Below are 22,039 nucleotides of genomic sequence, written 5' to 3'. Positions count from 1 at the left end.
TCTGATGCCAGCCAGCTGCCTTCATTCTGTGCAGTCGAGCCCTATCTAGACAGCTCCTCAGCATGGCTGAGACAGCAGCATGGTCTGACAGGTTCCCTTTGTCCTAAAACAACCCCTCCTCGGCTGGTAATAGAGACTTTTCTCCCACCGGCCAGAACCACAAAATATCCCACTGAGGGACTTGTTCCACCTGTTAGGCTCATTCAGGTAACCAAGGTTATCGGGAAAGAAAAGAAACCCCTAAAGATTCTGATTCGTTTGTCTCTCTCCCTCTTGTTCGTTCCCAGGGACCGAGTGGGGTCAATCTTCTGGTGCTGCATCTCCAGGTCTCTTGCAGGCTGGTCACAGACGCACTCCCTCTGAGGCTGACCGCTGGTTAGAAGAGGTGTCCAAGAGCGTCCGGGCGCAGCAGCCCCAGGCCTCAGCTGCTCCTCTGCAGCCAGTTCTCCAGCCTCCTCCACCCACTGCCATGACCCAGCCAGCGCCGCCTTTCCAAGGGAACGCATTCCTCACCTCTCAGCCTGTGCCAGTGGGCGTGGTCCCACCCCTGCAGCCAGCCTTTGTCCCTGCCCAGTCCTATCCTGTGGCCAATGGGATGCCCTATCCAGCCCCTAATGTGCCTGTGGTGGGCATCACTCCCTCCCAGATGGTAGCCAACGTGTTTGGCACTGCAGGCCACCCTCAGGCCGCCCACCCCCATCAGTCTCCCAGCCTGGTCAAGCAGCAGACATTCCCACAGTATGAGACGAGCAGTGCTACTGCCAGTCCCTTCTTTAAGCCGCCTGCTCAGCACCTCAATGGTTCTGCAGCTTTCAATGGTGTAGACGATGGCAGGTTGGCCTCAGGAGATAAGCACACAGAGGTTCCTGCAGGCACCTGCCCAGTGGATCCTTTCGAAGCCCAGTGGGCTGCATTAGAAAGCAAGTCCAAGCAGCGTACTAACCCCTCTCCCACCAATCCTTTCTCCAGTGACTTACAGAAGACGTTTGAAATTGAACTTTAAGCAGTCTCTATGGCTTATGTATTTTGTCTGTACTTAGCAAGGGCAGGGGCAGAGGTCAAAGGAGCAAAGGGAACTTTGTGTTCCCAGTCAGTATACTTTTCACCAATCCCAAAGGTCCCAAGGCATGTCCAGGCAGAGAGTGCTAGGAGAGGTGATTTTGAAAAAAATGGAAAAAACATTCCTAGAGAAGAGTTGTCTTGCAGTTAGGCTAAAGAAGTCAAGGAAATGTTGCCCTCTGTCCCCCTCCTACTCCCTCAGCCCCTTACAAATCTCTGGCAACAGAGGGGCAGAAATATCTGAACAGGAATCTGTATTCAAAGCACATTTACTGGAATATAAAACACAACGGGAAGCAAAACAATCTCCCTTTGTTTTTCAGGCCATTCACCTGCCGCCTCTCAGTACTGGCCTTAGAGATCAAGAACATGGTGGCCTGTGCTTGGGCTGGGGATGGGAGGCAGGCTATGTCGCCAGAATTCCCAGGAGGGCACATCAGCAGCTGCCCAACAGAGCTATATTTTAGGGGCAAAGTTGAGCTTCCACTTTGAGTAAGAATAAATATTATAAATATATATATCAAAAAAAAGCCAAAATCTTTATTTTTATGCATTTAGAATATTTTAAATAGTTCTCAATATTAAAAAGTTTTATGAGTTGTAAGTAATCTTGCCAAAGGTAAAAGGGTTAGCTGTAAGAAATTGTACATAAGATTGATTTATCAGTGATGCCTATTGAAGCGGAGAGAGGAAGGGTGGGGAGTTGCAGATGGGGTCCCTAGCTTATTTGGTATCATTCATTGTAAGTAGCACATTGCAGCAACAATCATGCATATGACCAATACAGTCACTAGGTTGTAGTTTTAAAGAAAATGAAAGAGCAGTATTGTCCTGGTTTTAAACCTGTGATGAAATTCTAATGTCTTTATTTTAATGGAATCAGTCTAAATATAGAGAATATGCATTTTCTTTTATATACTGCTGTTTATGTTAATCCTCTACTTAACACTAAGGTGACAATGACAGAATCACGTCCGTTGATGGGGAGCGCAGGCTACTGTGTTGGTTTGTCATGTGGGTCTTGGTGGGTCTTGTTTTGTCCTTTAGGTTTTGTCCCCACGAGTTTTGTGGGGATGGAGATTCTAGTTTTATTAGCTGTGTGTGCATCTGTCCCCCCACTTGTGATCAGAACGTCCCGTTGCCAGTGGCGGCCTCTTGACCTCTGGTAACAACGTGAGGTCCCATCTCATTCTTACTTTTGAACGTTGGCCTTACAATCAAATGTAAGTTATATATATTTGTACTGATGAGAATTTATAATCTGCTTTAACAAAAATAAATGTTCGTGGTAGAAGCTTTTGCCCATGAAGGGCTGGTCTTTCCCCTTTTCTTTATTAGCAAGTGTGTTTACTTTTAGTTCTTTTTGGTCTGTTCTTGCTCCGTTCTGCTGCTGCTACAGAACTCTGGTTTGGTGGCTAGAAAATCTTTTATTGGGACTAGTATATTCTTTATTATTGAAGTATAATTGGCATACACTGTTATCGTTTCAGGTGTACAACATATTGATCCAACAATTCTATACATTACGCAGTGCTCATCACAATAAGTGTGGTCACCATCTGTCACCATACATGCTATTACAATATTATTGACTATATTCCCTGTGTTAGACTTTTCATCTCTGTGACTTATAACTGGAAGATTGTACCTCTGGATTAATCCCCTTCATCTATTTTGCCCACCAGGACTAGTATATTCTTAAAATTCACTTTTGTGTTTCTACTTTAGGCTTCGGTTGATCCTAAGCATATCTCTGATGTCAGATTCTTGCTGCTCAAAGTGTGGTCTGGAACAGGAGCATGGACTGCACCTAGGAGCTGAGTTAGAGGTACAGAATCTCAGCACCACCCCCCCCCCCAGCCTAGTCATCAGAAAATACACTGGAACCAAGGTTCACCTTCTGAAAGGCCCTGCTGGAGCGGTGAGTCTCAGCCTTGGAGCCTTGGATACATACTAGAATCACCTGGGGAACTTTTAAAATCCTCACGCTGGCCCATACTCCAGGCCAATTAAATCAAAGTGGTTGGGGGAGGACCCCAGGTTGTTTTTTTTTTGTTTTTCAAGTTCCCAATATGGAATAGGGTTGAGAACCACTGGTCTAGCTTGAGTGTTACTCTCCTGTACTTAGCCCACTACTCTGTCACTAGTTCTGAGAAGAGCTAGCTAACCTCAGACTTACTTCTGAATGATGTTGCCAGTTGGCGAGAACTGGGGAGTCCGAGAAAGTAGCCCTTAGTTTCCAGTTCGTATAGCAAAACCAGCCACGGTAAATGAAAGGAGATACTCCTCTGTATTTTTTTAAGTGGAAAGATAAAAACACCTCTGCCCCTAACCCATGTTTCCTGTGTTGAATGAGAGGTAGACCAAGAAGTATCACTCACCCATGATGCAGTTTGTCTCTTTTCCAGCCAGTGTGCTGGTAGTAAAAGCTTTCTCTGTAATGCCTATGTCCCAGAATAACCTGTCACTTAGGTCCAGCCAGTCCTCTGGAGGATGTGTAGAAGGTTAAAGTGGAAGGGGACCTGGAAGCTCATTGAATCCAGGCCTCTTGTTTAGCAGCGAGGAACTGGAGGTTCTGAGAGATGGAGGAGGACTTCTTCCTACTCAAACCATTTCTGAAACCACTTCGTTGTTAATGTATTGCCTTCCCCTCCTTTGCTCCCTTATCCTGCTGATGCGTGTTTTTAATAGTCTGGTTCTGCCTCACAGATTCCTGCTTGGGGAGGAGAGGCTCCCAGCTGGTCACTGTACATAGCAGGTCAGCTTGATGCAGGGGTGAGGTGATCCTCATAAACAGGCTCTGCATGTTGGCCTCAGGAGGAGGGCTTCGGGCACTAGCTTCCTGAGGAAAGTAAGGAGCCCCCCCCCCCCCCCACTTCTGGCATGCTCCCATCATGAGCTGCTGCTCCTCCATCCCAGATCCCTGTACTGAGTGTTATGTGCCATATTCCTCTTTGGCAAGAGCTTTCACAAACATGCCATTAACTGGACATATAGGTGGGAGTTGAAGCTGATTGATTGCCACACTGCCTGGAAGGGTGAGGTTGACGACTAAAGCAGTGAACCACTGTTTGACCCTAGACGAGATGGGAGTTCTAACAGAGAAAAATTGCCCGACACGGCAGGAACGAGTGTGCCCTGTGTGAGATACATGTTAACTTTGAAACCATCACACACCTCCCCACCCAGCTTTAAATGAATCGAGAACCCTGGTAGCTTGCTTTAGAACCCATTGAATTGATCCTGTATAACAAATGATAGAGGGAAGCCGTAAAGGGTGTGCTTATCCAAGCAGACTCCTCGTGCCAGCGACCTGTGGTGCCGGCGGCTGCTGAGGCGCGGCGGGCCGAGAGTCCCATTCTCTCTCTGAAGGGTAGAGCCCGTTGGCAGCCAGAGGCCACGGACCGGGAGTTGTTTCAGGACTGGGGCTGCAGCTAGCCTTCATCCCTGCCGCCAGACAGGCTGAGCGTGAGGCCGGACGCGGGAACAGCTAGCACAGCAGAAGCTGGAGTAGTACTCATTGCCACAGAGCTGGGCCTGCAGGATCAGATCACAGTTGGCCAGCTCAGGCTGATCTGCACACTCCCTGCCGAGGGCCCTGGGCTGGGCGGGCAGTGCTGCGGAGACAACCGGGGAGAGACAAAGGGGTAAGGAAGCTGTGGAGGCTGAAAAGTCCCACCTCCCCTTTCTTTGCCTTAAGAGGAAAGCAACAGAACTGCCAGATTCCCAAAAAGCACAGTTGCTCTGTACTTTTTTTTTATCACCTGTGTGCATCTCCTACCCCCGCCCCCGCCATGGGCCTCATCTGGGCACGCAGTGGTCCTGCAGCCTCAGCCCAGGGCAGACTCTCAGGCACTGACTACACATGGTGACACCTCTTGAAGTTAACTCCCTTCCCTTGCTGTTGTGACCTGAAGAGCTGAGTGACAATTGCCTTAGCCCCTGGATTGGGAAGGGAGGGTGGGGGGATCAGCCCGAAGTAAAATTTTGAGTTGGGCCAGAGCTGTCTTGTCTCTTTCTCTCACTGCTGATTTCCTCTAACCTCAAAAGGTTTGTGCCTTCAGTAGCCCCAGTTTACCTCAGTCACTTCATTCCCCATCTTCCCAATTTTCCCACTCCCCCCGCCCCCCCCCCCGAGAGAGCAAGCGAGCATTAGGCAAGGCGGTTAGGACAAGAGCCTAATGAGCTATGGCCCTAACACTGCACTAAGCACAAAATGCTTGCTGCTGCCCCCTCTGAATGTACTAGGAGCTTCGGGAACTTAAAAATCCCTGTGAGAGGGGCGCCTGGCTGGCTGGGTCTGTAGAGCAAGTGACTCTTGATCTCAGGGTCGGCAGTTCAAGCCCCACAGTGGGCATAGAAATTAAAAAAAAAAAAAAATCCCTGTGGGTGTTTTATTCCGCTGCTTCATCTTAGGACTGAAGTGGCCTCATCTAGTTAACTTCCCTTTTCTTTCTGGAAGGGGCTCTTGTGACTCAGCTGGACTTAGGCCTGAATAGCACCTTCCCCTTAAGTCAGACCTCCTGGGGCTTATCTTCATCTCCTCTCCCCCTCCTTCCTCCCAAAATACAACAAAAAAGATTATACCTCAGTAGTCTTAGTGCCTGATTCTCTACAGGTTAGGAATATCAGTATAATGAGAGTACTAACTACAGCTGACCCTTAAACAACATGGGTTTGAATTATGCGGGTCCGCATGATTTTTTTCACTAGATACTGTACAGTATTGTAAATGCATTTTCCTTATTTTAACATTTTGTCTAGCTTTCTTTGCTGTAAGAATACAGTATATAATACACATACAATATGTGCTGTGTTATCAGGAGGGCTTTGGTCAACAGGCTATTAGCAAAGTTTTTGGGAGTCAGTGTACTATGTGGATTTTTGACTGCACCGAGGGTCGGTACCCCTAATCGCTGGCGTTGCTCAGGGGCCAACCATACCTACATTTATATAAATATCAAGCCATTTATGCATATTGTTTTAAAAAATCAGTAACTTCGATAAGGACTTTCTCTCAGCAGTTGCAGCCCGGGGCCCGTGAAGGGCCCAGAGGCTAGGTGCCCAGCACAGTGGTTAACCACACCAGCTCTGGAGCCAGACTGCCGGAGCTCAGTCCTGGCTCTCCTGCTTCCCAGCTGGGTGACTTTGGCCAGTTACTTCAGCTCTCTGCCTGTGCTTCCTCACCGGAAATGGAGATTGGCATAGCACCTTGGGCACACAGTGACTGTGGCTAAAATTTGAGTGCTTGACCATGTTTTGCTTCATAGCCCCTCATTCCCTCATTCAGAAAAAGTGCATGAGCCCCTGTGTTTTATTGCTACAGTATTTTCCGTTTCTCACCCCGGTCTTTTAGGCAAGAAGTTTGGAAGCATGTCCCTTACACCAGAGCATGACTAGCTTAAAGCCCGCTACCTGGACACTAACACCAATTCCAGTATGCCACCAGACCACAAATGGGGCAAAGTGAGGCAGCCTCAAGCAGTGAGACCCTACAAAAAGCATAATCAAAAGAATGAATACAAAGGGAGGGGCGAGACAGCTTCTAGTCAAGAAAGGTGCCCACAAAATAGGAGATGAGCAACACTCATCCAGCAGAGGGCAGGAGAAAGGCGTCCTGTCCACGAGGCAGGTCACATCAGACATTTCAGTGTGCGACCACGCAAGCAAGAGCCCCACCAGACTCTGCCATCAGACAAGTTTCTAATTTGGCTTCCCAAGCAGACGTGTCTACAACGAGTCACAAACATGAACACCTGGGTCCCCTGACAGCTCTCTCACCCAAATCTGCATTCTGGTTTGTAAATCTGGTTGTAGACAAGAGATCAATCTGCTGGGCAGGGCGGAGGGGAAAAATGGCCCCGGTGGTCTAGTGCTTTTGCGAAGGTGTAATGCCCTCCTGCAGTCACCAAGCCTGAGCACTTAGTGATGCTGAGCACTGCGCGGGGCCCCGGGGACTCGAGTCCTATGGCTATCCTAAGGAGCTCAGAAACCGGAAGCCTACGTGTCAGTCTGATTCACTAAGCGACATTTCTACCATGGACCTTCAACCTCTAGTGCTGGCCTCTTCCCACCCTCAGCGTAGCAGGCCCCGTACCCCTGGTATAGCAGCTCTCCTGGTGCGTGCTGCGGCCCTGACCGCCATGAGCATCCAGGCAGACAGCACAGGAGAGGTCGTCCTGAAAAGTCTGCTTCAGGCCTCGAGAACCGGCAGCTCGGCCCGGGGCACTGCCCTACTGGTCAGTCAGCCTGCACCAAGGACACATGAAAGAGCAGGCTGGGCAGAGGGCAGGCCTCCCACTCCCCCTTGCCCTCTGGCCTCTTTGACGATAGAGCTCATGTCTATCTTAACAATTCTGAGATGCGCTGTTTTTCCCATTTTAACACCTCTCCAATTGGACTGCATCTGAATTGATCGTGTCTTAGCATAGTGTCATTTAACCGTTTTAGCGGCATTTTTTTCTTAGTGGTACGAAACTAATTGTTTTACAACATGGTCCTTAGGTTCACTGATCTGTAACTCTGAGCAAGAGCTGAAGAACATAAACTACTGAATAATGCAAGTAAAATTCTGCCCAGTTACAGCTACAGTCGTTTAAGGAAAAGAATATTAAATATGAGGACTAGGGTCTAATCCCAACTTAGCCCCTCACTTGCTGTGTGACTTGAAGAAACATCACATAAGGTGTCTGGATATCTGTCTCATTTGTACGATGGTGATACTAATCCCTGCCCTTCCCTTTCTGGGTTATATGGTCAAAGGCACTTTTCAATCATAGGATCGTTTTTTTGCCACCTTGATTAGAATGGACACATTTAACAGTCTATCTGCCATAAGGATTATAATGAAATTCCAGTCAATCCTATTTTTCAAAATTAGTAAGTCTAAATAATATTTGATAATGCCTATTAAGCTGTTACCAGATGCCCATCATCTGCACCATCTCCTTCACCCTCACCAGAGCTCCCTCAGGCGCTGGAGTCGCCTGCTGCACATGGAAGGGGAGAGGTTCAGGAAGGTTGAGCCCCTTGCCACGGGTGACACTACCAGGAACTGGCAGAGTGAGCCAGGACACAGGCTAGGGTCCCCCCCAGCCCGCAGAGCCTGCCCTCCCCCGCCCTGTGCAGCACAAAGCCAGCTCTGGGGCACAAGTCCCTGGGCTAGGTCTCTTACCCGGTGGGACCAGCTTCACCTCGGTGCTGCGGCTCACTGCCTGGCTTCCACGGTAGGCACTGCACGTGTAGGAGCCCTCATCTCTGGCCTGCAGGTTGTGGATCAGCAGCGTGCCATCTGGGGATTGGTGGATGCGATGCCCATCAGCCCGCACCGGCAGCCCGTTCCTGGAGGGGAGAGGACTGTGAGAGAGCCGGCCAGGCCCAGGAGACAAAGGGAGGAGGTAATCATTGTGGACAGATGACCCTCACCTCGAGAAAGAGATGGGGCAGGGTGCCAAAAAGAACATTCTCAGAGCAAAATAACTCAGAAGTGAGGTGAACTCACCCCAACTGAGCACACTGATCTAAATTATTGTGAATTTGCCTTTTAATCCACAAAGGAACCCCGCTCTCTTTTCATCAACAAAGGTCTCTCAAGCAGCCATGAGGTGCCAGGCCCTGTGCTAGGTGAAGGACATAAGTGCGCCCTGCCTTGAGGGCATAGCTGGGGTACAGGTGCTTAGGGGCGCCTTCCCTGAGGGTGACCTAGCTGAGCCCTGACCTGAGGATGAGGAGGAACAGTTGGCCGGTGAAAGGGAGAACGAGGGGGCTCGTGAGCTCAAAGGGAGGCCATGGTCAGAGCAGGGAGGGAAGTGGACACAGCCTAGACAGAGTTTGGCCTGGACCCTGGGGGGAATGGAGGGGTGTGAGCGAAGCAGGACTGACCAAGTATCTGTGCTTGGAAAGGCTTGCCGACTGGGGCGAGGACGAGCCTGAAAGCAGAGAGCAGGAAAGTGGCCACGGCAGAAGTGCACACATGGGTGAGGGCCAGACGTGCGAGGTCGGGAGAAGACACGAAGGATGACAGAGGTTCGGGGCTTGGGTTACTGGGTAAGAGTGGTGCCCCTCCACCATGGGGAGATCCAGAGTGGGGAAGAGGGCTGAACGGTGAATGCTCTTGTCCACCATTTTACATTTTGGGTGCCCACAAGATACCAGGTGGCATTGGATTTGAGGTCTAGACCCAGATAGTGTATCAGCACTGGATGATCCTGGAAACCACATGCCAACAAGGTTACCCAAGGTGAAGTTAGACCAGGGACCAAGCACAGCCCCTAAGGTGCACCAGCCTCTCAAGGGATTGGTGTGAGAAGATGAGCCAGCCAGGAAAACAAGCAGCAGCCAGAGGAAGAGGGCCAGGCCAGAGGAAGAAGGCCAGACGACAGTAGTTTCCTGGAGCCAAGGGGAGGGAGCATGTGGGGAGGTGCAAGCTGTCAGTGGAAGGACACTGCAGGTCGTGTGGGAACTGTGATTTGTCCAGAGAATTTAGGAACAGGGCAGTATCTCTGGAGTGGGGATGGATGTGAGCCGCTGTGAGGGGGAGACTCCAGATGAGGCCAGGGTCTGCAGGGACATGCAGGGTCAGAAGAGGGTATCTTTTGTTGTGCTTTGAAGAGGGGAGTCCTGAGCGTGTTTGCTGCTAGGAAGATCAAGGAGAGGCAAAACTGGAAGATACAGGCCTGCTAGAATCATCAGAGGCTGGACCTGATCAGGGCAGGTCTGCACAGAGCACAGCTGCTCAGAAGCCTACAGAAGCTTCTGGCCGCCCTCCCTACTCCTGTGCGCAGGACCCTTCCCGTCTTGACATCTCTTATACTCACCTTTGAGGCTCGGTCAAGGACAGCCTTCCCCTCCTCAGCCTTCAAGGCCCAGCCAAAGTCACATGTGTGGCCAGTCCTTCCTGAATTCCCCCAGAGAGGAGGCAGCCTCCGTCCTCTGGGCACACACAGCATTGAGGGCAAACCTCTGGACCCCAGGGGACACGGGGCCATCTCCTGCCTGGGAGTATCTGCGGGCTCAGATTACACCAAGATCCCCAGAGCCCAGGCTATTCCTGACACATGGCAAGGAAGAAGGTGGCAAAAAAGTGTTTGCTGATAGAATGAGTAAAAGAGCAACTGATCTGGGGTAAAAGACCACTGAAGTCCCCAAACTTGAGTATAGCCCGGTGGTTCTCAACCCCTGAGGGAGATTGTGTCACTCAGGGGACATTAAGAGACGTCTCTAGACATTGTCAATTGTCATGACTTGGGAGGGAGATCCTACTGGCATCTAGTGGGTAGATGGCCTGGATGCTGCCAAACATCCTACAATACACAGGACAGCCCCGGCAATCAAGAATTATCCAGTCCAGGGCGCCTGGGTGGCTCAGTCAGCTAAACGTCTGCCTTTGGCTCAGGTCGTGATCCCAGGGTCCTGGGATTGAGCCCCGCATCGGGCTCCTTGCTCCGCGTGGAGCCTGCTTCTCCCTCTGCCTCTGTCCCCTACCCCCACACTTGTATGCTCGGGCTCTCTCTCAAAATCTTAAAAAAGAAAATTATCCAGTTTGAGATACCAATAGTGCCAAGGTTGAGAAACCCTGGTGTAGCCCGGCCAACAGAGACAGTCCTCTGGGGCCTCACTGTGTCAGGAAGAGGGTGCTGCGGCCCCCTCCCCTGGAGGCAGGAGTTGAAGAATGAATGGTGCGAACCACAATATCCTTGCAGAAAGGTGGGCCGCCTCTCTGGGCTGCACAGCCTCAGGTGTGAGGGTCTGAGGGCCAGGCCTGTGTGGAACAGAGCCTTACCTGGACCATCTGATGTTTACGCTTTCTCCTGTCACCACACACAGCAGCCTGGCTGTGTCCCCTTCTGGCACCATCATAGTGGAGGGCAGCTCTGTGATGGTCAGCTCCCCTAGGCCCAAGGAGGAAGCACTGTCGGCCACTCGCCAATCCTGCCCCACCCGTGCCACCTGACCTCAGAGGTCACCTTCCGCTCAGGACTGCCACCTTACCCAGAACTCTGAGCTGGACCCATCTCTGGTCTCGGTCCCGCCCGTTGAAAGCAACACAGGCATAGAAGCCACCATCTTGCGCAACCACATGGTTGATGACCAGAGAGCCATCGGGCTGCAGCTGGTGTCTAGGAACAAAGCACAGTCAGGTGGCTCCATCCCCAGGGGGCTGGCAGGGTCTTCCTTTCCCTGGGGAGGGGCTGAGTGGCCCCTACTGTTCCATGGGGTCTGAGCAAAGGGCCATCTGGCCCTAGGCCCTGAGGTCCTCCAGCTGCTGGTACACTCATTTACTGGGAGGGGCCTGACCTTTAAGCCTGGCAATAAAAAACTCATTTCAAGCTTCCAGATACAAAATAATTCCGGTGTGGGTTTCTAGTTCTTGCTCTACTCATTCAGCGGGCTCAGATCTCGGTTCTGCCGCTTAGGAGCTATGTGGTGTTAAGCTCCTGTGTGTAAAGCGGGGTAAGATAGCAACCTACTGCAACGTGGCCCTTGTGCAGACTGCACGATGGGGAACAAGCCTCAGGCTCGTAACGAGTACAGGAAATGTCAGCTGTTATGATTACAGCCAGAAATGGGTCTGCCTCCGTTTTGTCCCTCAGCCATCAGCCCTCCTTAGCTGGCCCATTACTTCTGTCCACTAACCACACTGGAAAGACCCAGAGACCCAAATGTTGGTTTGCCCCAGGAGCCCTACTGCCCGGCTGCAGCATCTCTAGCGAGCCGGTGGAATCCTGCTCAGGACTGACCAGGGGTGGCGCCTGGCAGCTCCCTCCCCCGAGGCCTGCACAGGGTTGGCCTGGAGCTGAACACAAACCTGGGGGAGGAGAGGGGCTGCCCGTCTCTCTGCCACTCAATGGCTGGGGGCGGGAAGCCCTCAGCACGGCAGGTCAACCGGATCCGCTGGCCTGGTTGGGCGTCCACCACCCCAGGCTGGTTCCTGTCCAGAAGCAGCCTGCAGAACAAACACCCCACAGCCATGAGGGGGGCCCTCTGCACAAGCCCATGGGCCCCTTCTCTCCTGCCCGATTCAGCTTCCTAACAGAGCTGCTTTGTTCTGGGCAGGACACCGTCACCAATCACCTGGGGCTTTCTTGCCTTCCCCACTGCCCGCCCCCACTGCCCCAGAATCTTGACTGTCACCTCCCTGCCCTGCACCTCTGCTACTCGGTCCTTGACTTGTGCCCTCCAGGCCTCCGCAACGCCTCTATAAACTTCCTTCAAGGCCTTCGCAGGCCCTCTAACTCCCGGTGTGTTTCCCTTCCCTCAGCCCCTGTGTCCTGGGCCTTGGGCCATCCTCAACAGTTTGGGGAGGGGTGGAGGGCTCCCCTTCCTCCTAAGAGGCTGTGCTCAGGGAGCCGTGTTTCTCTTGTCCTCACCGGGCAGAGCGCTGTGACTCACCTCCCCTCCCCTCCTTTCACCACTGAGACCCCTATCACCCCCGGCCCTCCAGGGGGTCGGCTGAGAGCGGGACAGCACTGCTGCACTCTTACCTGGTCGTGGGCCAAGGCTGCAAGGAGGAGACGGCCCCTAGGCTTCCTCTGTCCCCCACTAGGCTGGAGTCCCGAGGACTGTGGCCCTGGGCTGGGTCCCTGGTCTGAGGGAAGTGCCTTGGCTCAGCCGCAGACAGCACGGCCACATCAGCCCCTGTCATGAGGCCAGGAGAAGGGGTGAGCTGTGGGAAGAATGTGGTGGAAGGAGGGGGGGGGCCATGAAGCTGGCCAGGGACATGTGGAGAAATGAGCGCCACAAGGGGCAAGACCTCCACCTCGGCCCTCGCGGAGCACACAGTCCCTGCCAGCAGGAAGGGCCCCTCCAGTGTGGGAGCACCGGGCTCAGGCCTCCCAGCCAGGGCCTCCCGCCTGGGGCCCATGGGAATCCCCGGGGCAGAGACCTGTGACACGAAGCTGGATCTTCTGAGAGTCACGGCCTGGCCGGCTGCTGCCACAGCTGTAGATGCCAGCATCCTCTGCCCACAGGGGACTGATGACCAGGGAGCCATCAGGCTGCGGCTTGTGCCTGAGAAGGTGGGGGCCTGAGCTCTGGGCTCCTGAGGACAGTAAGCCCAGCCCGCCTCCGGCCCCGGTGCTCCTACCAGAGGGGACTGCAGCCCTGCATGCATGCTCCCATCCCAGGGGACATCAGGGAGCTGCCATACACATACCTGTCGGAGGAGATGGGCTGCCCGTCTTTCTGCCACCTGGCGTGGGGCTCCAGGGACGTGTCATCTTGGCAGAGGAGCTGCACCAACTGCCCCCGGGGGGCCTGCACCAGGGACGGCTCCGGGCCTGCCAAGCTGACCCTGGCGGGGGGGGCTGGTGAGGACCCGCACTGCTGGCTTGAGTGCCAGGACTGGGGACTCCCCTTCATCAGTGTTCCACCACAGACAGCTGGCTGCCCATCCTGTCTGGCACTTTCGGGGTCAGCTCCAGAAGCCCGTGGCCTTGGGAATCCCCCCTCTCCATCCTCCCCACATGCCCTTGGACGTTGTGACCTCAGCCTGGTCCTGTGACAGCAGCAGGGTAGGCGCAAAGCCCAGGGCATGGAGGGGCCAGGACAGATTGCTCACGACAGGTCCATGTGGGGAACTAAACCACATGCTTGACCCCTTTGGAATTCAAAGTTTTATTTATTTTGTTTTTACTCTCCCCAAAGTTCTCATGACTCAGTCCCAAGGCTGTGGAACCCAAACTAAATCTAAGAGAGAATATCACCATTTTATAGGTCAAGAAACTGAGGCTTGGAGAAGCTGGAGGACTTGCCAAAGGTCACGAAGCCTGCAAGCTTTTCTGACTAGACAGGCCCGGGGTGTACGGGCAAGGTCTGACCAAGATGGAAGCACCATCTACTGGCAAGTCTCCTGTCTCCAATGCCAGCTTCCCCATGTGTACAACGACAGGACCGAGGCCCTCCAGGCAGGGCTGTTTGGAGGACTTGAGGTTAGGGATGGGGAGGGAGGGCCTGGGGACCTCAGGGTTTTAGCTCCGACAGGTGCAGCCCCTGACCCAGGGAAGGTAGGCCTCACCTGTAGGGGGAGCTGTGGGAGGGCGGCACTGGTCGCCGGGCATCTCCACCCAGGCCAGGGACTCGGGGCCCGAGCTCCGCGCCCCAGGGCCGTTCTCCAAACGCCTGCGTGTGGGACTCCTTCCTTGACCCAAGCTCTTGGTCTTCTCGCCACCCGAGGCCACCGGAAGGCAAGAGCTTCGTCGGGACTGTGGCCCCCGTCCTGGGCCAGCTGGCCTCCTGCTGGCCTCCGGGACCGCTGCCGCCACCGTCTGCGCGGGCGCTCGGGCCAGAAGCCCCCGGCTCGGGCCGGCGGGGCCCAGCGTGCGGCCCCCGGCAGCTGCTTATGCACTCCTCCTCAGAGGCAAAGTTATTGCCGTTGCCATGGCACCCGCCGTACCAGAAGCGGTTACACTGGCCCACAGAGGGGACGAAGTACCAGCGGGCGGCCCAGTCCGCGCAGGAGCCATGGGCGCTGGGCAGCAGGCACCGCACAGGGTAGGCTGAGGGGACAGGGAGGGTGCGTGTCATCAAGCCGAGGACGCTGCCCAGCAGAGTCCTGCCAACAAAGGCCCACCATCCCCTCCGCCTCGGACTTAGGAGCCAGGCCCTTCCCAGCTCACAGAGCACATCTACACCCCTGCCCAGACCCCTGACCTGGCCCTGGGGGCAGAGTCTGCTCCCTGCCCAGACCTACCTGGGCTCCACCCACAGAACTACAGCCCTCCAGAAGGTCAGGGCCATGAGCAACCTGCACTGGCCCCCTCATGCCCCTCCCCTCCCCATGCCTGACCCAGGTCCCGAGAGTGCACGCACAGAGCAGCCCAAGGGCTTGGCTCATAAGAACCCAGCCCTCGGCTCCCAGGAACATCTGTGAAGGTGCCCAGTGAGGGACCCACCTTTTGTTCCCAGGAACCCTCACCAGCCTCGAGCCCACCTGCAGCTGCCCCCAGCCTGCCTGTTCTAACCGCCCACCTCCCCAGCACGGCCGCTCTACCTCTCTGCGTGAACGTGGCTGGCCCCTGCTTAAAGCCCCCCCAGGGTCCCAGCCTCCTGCAGACCCTGACCACCAGCCCATCTGGCTTTTGAGGTCCCCGTGATAGTCCCTGGCAGTGCCGCCCACAAATGCTCCGGCCTCGGCGACCTCCCTCCAGGACTCATCCCAGGCAAGGTGGGGACACCCCTGTCCATCCTGGCACCGACCACCATTCCATCTCTGCCTCTAGAGGGTGCTGAGCCCTGGGGGGGGTGGGGGGCAGGACAAGCCCTCCTTCTCTGTGGGGACCCTGCCCCAGCTCTCCCTGCCTCCCACAAGCAGGCAGGTGGTCTCAAGGGCAAACTGCTGGGAACGAGAACAACATGGCCCCCATCCTCGGACCTGGCGCCTAGTAAGTGAACAGTAAACATCTGAAGAAATGAATGAATCACTGAGCTAGTAGGAAGCTCCAGGTGGGGGCTTGGTGGAGGCGGGGGAGGGGGAAGGGGGGCCGGAGCCCACTCACCAGGAAGCATGCCGGGACATCCACTCACCGTAGCCAGGCTGGCCCCCGCAGCCTTCCCCAAGAGGGCCAGCCGCAGAGGCCACTCCGTCATAGCAGCAGCCGAACTGGGAGCCCCGGCACTCAGGGGGCTCGTTTTGCTGAGCCTGGGGCCGGCGGGCCATGGGAGCCTGGGGAAGGAGGACAGGAAGAGGGAGGGGCAGGGTTAGGAGCCCATGATGCAGAACCCCAGCCCCAGGGGAGCTCAGAGGCCTGGGGAAGGTCAGACGAAGCCCCCTGCACACGCCACCCCGTCTCCAGCCCAGGCCCGTCTCAGACGCCCTGTGGGCCAGCAGCCGGCAGGGACCTCCTTTCTCCCAAGCCCAAGTTACAAAGAGCCAGGGTCACAGTGGCGCTGAGCAGGCTCGGGGGCTGGATTCCCACCCCCCACCCCCCGTTTGACCAGCACTTACCGAGGAAGCCACTGCTCTTGACCCCGGCCTTCGCCTGGCGTTGTCACTGCTGTAAGACCCTGCGCAGCCGGCGTGCTGGGGCCCCTCAGCCACAGACACCCCGTCGGGGCAGCACCCGTACCTAGACAGGCGTCACACGGCTGTCTGCTCACCACCCAGCCCTGATGCCTGACCCCCCCCAGCATCCCGGGACCCAGGCTCTGAAGCTGCCCGTGCTGGGGGCCGATCAGCTGAGGACCCACACGGGAGACAGCATGTCCCCACACCCGGGCCCGACCGTTCCGCGTGCTGAGGCTCTGCCACGTCCCACGACTGCCCAGCGGCTGCCACGGAGGCAGCAGAAACCCAGCAGGCAGAGCCGCCACCCTGATACCTGGCGGATCCTCAACTCCCCCCGACCCCCAAAACCAAGGTGGAGACTCACTGAACCTGCCCACATTGCGGGTCCCCAGGGAGGCTTTACAAAATCACAGCTCCATCGGCCAGGAGTGGGGAAGGAAGGTGAAGGAAGAACGCATCAGAGCACCTTCCACGCCCCAGGCACCATGGGACTGTTCCGTCCTCACAGCAACCCCAGCCGGGGGCTGTCACAGTTCCCACATCTCAGCAGAGGAAGCCAAGATCAGAGGAGTTAAGGAACTTGCCCCCATCACCCAGCACGCGGCTGGTAAGTGACTGAGCTGAGAATCCTGCCCAGCTCCCAGGCTGCTGGCCCCAAAGTCTGGGCTCTGAGCATCCCAGCCCCAGAGAGACTGGCAGACTGGTTTGGATCTGAAAGCTAGAATGATGTCGCATGTGCCTTCCCAGAGCCTCAGGCTACACCTCCACAGGCCGACTTCTATAGCAGGAGTGGAGATTTTTACCCCCACCCTGCACATTAGGAAGATCAGCGACAGGAAGCAGAGTCCCCAAGATGGCACAAGCGGGGAAGCCCGAAGACAGCTCCAGAGTCCCAGTCCTGAGCTCTGCAAACCCCACCTCCACCCCCTCCCTGCGCAGAGTCGTGGACCTGTCCCTCAGATACCCCCCCCAACACACACACTTTTTCCTCTCTGACCTGGTAAAGAAGAGGCCCCTACCTGCTCTGCTGACATGAGGTTCCAGGGCAGCCCTGCCACTGCGGCCCAAGAGATATGGTGTGGCCGTCAGGACAGCACCCATAGGGGCTCTGTCTGCAGTCTTGAGGTGCCAAGCCAGACCACAGGGGCTGCCATTGTGGGGACCGCGGCAGAGAGGGAGCTAGGCCTGGCAGGTGAAGGCCCTGGGCTCCTCTGGGATTACCCTGGACTGAGGGTTGCTCCTGGGGGAGCCACCACTGGTCTCTGGAATCTAGAAAGAAGGAAAAGATACCAGCGGTCTCCACCTGGCTGTTCATCTTCATCTGTCCACACCAGACCTACCTTCTCCATCCCCCCTAAACCACCTGCCCCGCCTTCAACCTCCATCTCCTGGGCTCCGGGTTGGGGGCTTCCACTGAGCTTCTCACCTGAGGTGGGGGCCACCCGAGGGCCCAAAGACATCCGGGGATCCCTGGAACTGATGTGCACGTCCTGCATGCTGGGGACTTCTGCAGGGAGCAGAGTCAGGCCTGAGCAGTGGCCACCCTAATCACCATGTGCTCCCACCCCACTGCTCAGGCAAGGCCTGGGCACCCAGGACAGCCAAAGTGAAAATGAGCAGACCTGTGATTTCATAAAACACCCTTCCCATGTTTCAAGAGTCTTTAGTCACTTAGAAAAAGCTAATGTTACACGTTCAGCAAAAAGAAAAGCCAAATATAAAATTAGTAACTATGTTTGATCCCAACTAGACTGAATTGACGAAAAGACAAACAATCCAATTAAAAAATGGGCGAAGTGGGGCGCCTGGCTGGCTCAGTTGGTAGAGCACATGACTCTTGATCTTGGGGTCATGAGTTTGAGCCCCAAGTTGGGTGCAGAGATTATTTTAAAATCTTAAAAAAGAAATTTAAAAAAAACTGGGCAAAGAACTTGAACAGACAGTTCTCCAAAGAAAATATACAAAGGGCCAACAAGCACATGAAAAGATGCTCACCATCATCACTCATTAGGGAAATGCAAATCAAAGCCACAAGGAGCTACTCCTTCACACACACTAGGAGGGCTCTAATCAAAAAGGCTGAAATAGTAAGTGCTGGTGAGGATGTGGACAAACTGGAAGCCTCAGGCGTTGCAGATGGAAATGTAAATTGGTACAGCCACCGTGGAAACAGTTTGGCAACTCCTCCAAAAGTTAAACAGAGTCCTCATAGAGCCCAGCAATTCCACTCCTATGTACGTACCCAAAAGAAATGAAAACACAGGTCGACACAGAAACTCGTACATGAGCGTTTATAGCAGTTGTATTCATTAGAGCCAAAAGCTGGAAACAATCCAAATACACATGAGCTGATGAAAGAACAAGCAGGTTGTGGTTTACCCATAGAATTGCTAACAGCCATAAAAAGGACGAAGTGCTGTTGTATCCAGGCTCCAGCCCAGATGAACCTCAACAGCACTCTGCCGGGTGAAAGAGGTGGGCACGAAAGCTATACTACCCCTTTTACACGGTATTTCCAGGATAGGCCAACCTGACAAGACAGAGGGCAGATCCGGTTACCAAGGAAGGAGGTTAGGGATAGTGGGGAGTGATCAGTTAATGCGTACAGGGAGCTTTTATGGGTGATGAAATATGGTTTGTACAACATCGTGAGTATACAAAATAACACCAAAGCATTCGCTTTACCATAGTTAACTGTATGTTTTGTGAACTGCACCTCAAGAAAAAAATTCCATATTAAAAACAACTGGATCGTTTTAAACACACACACACACAAATTTGAATGATAGATGAAGGAACAAAAGAGGTAGATCATGAAAAAGCGCATATAACTAAACAGTCATTATAGAATTTAGGTGTGGATACATGGATGCTTACTATGCAGTTCTTCAACTACTTCAAACAACTCTGTATGTTTAAAGTTTTTCACCATTCTTCCTCAAAAAATTAAAAGTAGAATTACCATGTAACACAGTAATTCCACTACTACTTACCCAAAGAATACGAAAACACTAATTCAAAAAAAATATATGTGTCTCTCTGTCTATAGCAGCATTTATAATGTCAAAATATAGAAGCAACCTAAGTGTCTATCCAGATGAATGGATAAAGACGAAGTCACACACACACACACACACACACACACACACACACACACACACACGAAAATATTAGCCAAAAAGAATGAAATCTCATCACTTGCAACAACATGGATGGATATAGAGGGTATCACGCTAAGCAAAATAAGTCAGAGAAAGACAAACACTGAATGATTTCATTCGTATGTGGAATTTAAGAAACAAAACCAACAGAGAAAAGAAAGACAAAAAACCAGGCTCTTAGCTACAGGGAACACACGGATGGTTACTGGAGGGGAGGTTGGGGGGGAAGGGCATGGGTAAACGGGATTAAGAGGGCACTTATCATGATGAGAACGGAGTACAGAATTGCTGAATCGCTATGTTGTATACCTAAAACTAGTATAACGCTGTATATTAACTGTACTGGAATTAAACAAATAAATAAATAAGCAGGCCTGTCTTCCCAGCATGGGGATCTGATTAGGGGCTGCTCAGAAACAGAAAAAAAATTTTTCACCATTTCATTGTCCAACTTGGTAAACTTACTAAAAATCATGAATTACCATTTGAGTGAATTTTATGGTATATGATATTGAACCACTTCAAAGTTACTAAAAAGATTTTTTATCATAAAATGGAGAAAAAAATGCAAAAGACTAAATTTAAATTTACTAAAAAGAGTAAATATGGATGACATGTAATTTTCGTAATGATGCATAATAGGACATGCCCCCAAATGCTCATGGTTCCAAGCACCCAGATTGGGGGGGAGGGCAGCAGGTGGGGGGGTCCCATCCTTCTATTTGTTGGTGCATTTCAAATTTTCCACAGTAAGCATACTACTACATAATGGAGTGAAGTTATATAAAAGAAGTGAAGGGGCACCTGGGTGGCTCAGTTGGTTAAGCATCTGCCATCAGCTCAGGTCATGATCCCAGGGTCCTGGGATCTGGGATTGGGCTCCCTGCTTCTCCCCCTCCCTCTGCTCCCCTCCACCCTGCTCTCACGTGCTCTCTCAAATAAATAAAATCTTAAAAAAAAAAAAAAGAAGTGAAAATTCCATCCCCCTCTGGACTACATCTTGCCAATCCCCAGAAAATATTTTAAAAATAATTTAGGATTGGAAAAGTCTAGTAGATATGCAGTAAAATCTTTGCTTTCATTTCACTGCCTACCCCACCCAGGCCAAGCCCTGGGACGAGGCAGATGCACATTCTCTCCCCAGTTCCACCATCCCCTGCCCACACCTCCCATCTCCAGCGCCGCAGTCCCAGGCCCCAGCCAGCCTGGGAATAGGCCCCTAGCTTCTTCTCTTCCACCTTCCCAGGCTTCAAGTGCAGCACCGCTTCCTGCACACCCTCTGGGCACCAGGCTCTGCTGGGCAAGTGCCTGGCCCTTTGTTTTCACAACTCTTGCTGGCCCTTGGATTTCCACAACCTGCTCCTCACCAGGCTCCCGCTCCAACCGGCTCCACTTCAGTCTGGCCCTCAGGCAGGCGCCATGCCTGCCCTCCTCAAGACCTTTCATGGTATCACCGTTGAGCTCCAAAGCTTTCAGTGGCTCCCCTGGGCCTATTAGACAAATTTAATCTGCAGCCCAGCCTGAGGTCCCCAGCCCTAAGAGCACCAACTCCTGGCAGACCTCCTGCCACCACCCCCATGTCCTTGGCCGAGGGCAGGTTCTGGGGCCCCTGCTGGCCTCACTCAGAGCTACTGAGTACTTGAGATGTGACCAGGGTGACTGAGAAACTACATTTTACATTTATTCTAATCAGAATTAATTTAATTTTAAAGTGACGCTTGATTCATTTATTAGAAAATGCTTCAGTATGTTTGGAACAACTTGGTGTGTGAATCTACTTTTCCAACTGCACATTCTATAAAATCTAAATATAGATCAAGTATGCCAGTGAAATTTTGCATCTGAATTAAGAAATGCCATGTGAGGGCGCCTGGGTGGCTCAGTTGGTTAAGCGACTGCCTTCGGCTCAGGTCATGATCCTGGAGTCCCGGGATCGAGTCCCGCATCGGGCTCCCTGCTCGGCGGGGAGTCTGCTTCTCCCTCTGACCCTCTTCCCTCTCATGCTCTGTATCTCTCATTCTCTCTCTCAAATAAATAAAATCTTAAAAAAAAAAAAAGAAAACCTTTAAAAAAAAAAAAAAGAAATGCCATGTGAACAATAAATACATTGGCTTTGGAAGATTTATTTTTTTAATCTTGTGAAAAAAGAATGTAAAATATCCTATTCGTAATTCTTATACTGATTACATATCAAAAATATTTAATTGGGTTATATAAAACATTTAAATAAAAAAAATTTTAGGGGTACCTGGGTGGCTCAGTCAGTTAAGCGACAAACTTGATTTCGGCTCAGGTCATGATCCCAGGGGCCCTGGGATCGAGCCCCGCATAGAGCTCTCTGCTCAGCGGGGGGTCTGCTTGTCACCCTCTCCCTCCGCCCCTCCTCCACTGGCCTTTCTCTCGCTCTCTCTCAAATAAATAAATAAATCTTCCTAAAACAAATTTTCTTAAGCAATCTCTACACCCAACATGGGGCTCAAATTCACAACCCCAAGATCAAGAGTCGCACGCTCTTCTGACTGAAGCAGCCAGGCGTTCCTTAAATGTAATTGTTTTTTTTTTTTTCTTTTTACGTAGGCTCCACACCCAGCGTGGAGCCCAATGCCGGGCCAGAACTCAGGACCCTGAAGCTGAGATCAAGAGTCAGATGCTTAACCGACTGAGCCACCCAAGCGCCCTAAAACCACCTAAATTCTAACTTCCCACCCATCATGGACTTCTGTAGAGAAATCAGGCTGAAAAATGTTCACACACTAGGGGCGCCTGGGTGGCTCGGTCGTTAAGCATCTGCCTTCGGCTCAGGTCATGATGCCAG

The 22,039-nt window shown here is 52.8% G+C and overlaps 2 protein-coding genes across 24 annotated transcripts in view; one reads left to right on the top strand and one right to left on the bottom strand.

Moving 5' to 3' along the window:
* Positions 1-2,353, top strand: part of NUMB (NUMB endocytic adaptor protein) — a 175,358-nt gene extending 173,005 nt beyond the window's left edge. For all 21 annotated transcript variants that reach the window (XM_073895499.1, XM_073895495.1, XM_073895494.1 and 18 more), the window contains one exon: positions 288-2,353. In XM_073895499.1, the coding sequence (XP_073751600.1) occupies positions 288-1,003 (716 nt within the window). In that variant the 3' untranslated portion in view covers positions 1,004-2,353. The remainder of the gene's footprint in view (positions 1-287) is intronic.
* A 1,923-nt stretch (positions 2,354-4,276) lies between these two features.
* Positions 4,277-22,039, bottom strand: part of PAPLN (papilin, proteoglycan like sulfated glycoprotein) — a 32,039-nt gene continuing 14,276 nt past the window's right edge. For 2 of the 3 annotated variants that reach the window (XM_025869705.2, XM_073895483.1), the window contains exons 15-28: positions 20,592-20,714; positions 17,490-17,570; positions 17,083-17,332; positions 16,004-16,124; positions 15,583-15,721; positions 14,075-14,555; positions 13,214-13,351; positions 12,944-13,068; positions 12,543-12,696; positions 11,867-12,004; positions 11,050-11,177; positions 10,841-10,949; positions 8,234-8,400; positions 4,277-4,676 (exon numbers count right to left, since the gene is read on the bottom strand). In XM_025869705.2, coding sequence (XP_025725490.1) covers positions 4,501-4,676; positions 8,234-8,400; positions 10,841-10,949; positions 11,050-11,177; positions 11,867-12,004; positions 12,543-12,696; positions 12,944-13,068; positions 13,214-13,351; positions 14,075-14,555; positions 15,583-15,721; positions 16,004-16,124; positions 17,083-17,332; positions 17,490-17,570; positions 20,592-20,714 — 2,330 coding nt within the window. In that variant the 3' untranslated portion in view covers positions 4,277-4,500. The remainder of the gene's footprint in view (positions 4,677-8,233; positions 8,401-10,840; positions 10,950-11,049; positions 11,178-11,866; positions 12,005-12,542; positions 12,697-12,943; positions 13,069-13,213; positions 13,352-14,074; positions 14,556-15,582; positions 15,722-16,003; positions 16,125-17,082; positions 17,333-17,489; positions 17,571-20,591; positions 20,715-22,039) is intronic. The other variant, XM_025869707.2, reaches the window with a different exon arrangement.

The sequence above is a fragment of the Callorhinus ursinus genome, unplaced genomic scaffold, assembly GCF_003265705.2.
Source record: "Callorhinus ursinus isolate GAN/ISIS: 27379988/994484 unplaced genomic scaffold, GSC_fseal_2.0 scaffold8, whole genome shotgun sequence".
In the NCBI taxonomy this organism is placed as follows: domain Eukaryota; kingdom Metazoa; phylum Chordata; class Mammalia; order Carnivora; family Otariidae; genus Callorhinus; species Callorhinus ursinus.
This window is presented reverse-complemented; position numbering and strand designations above follow the sequence as displayed.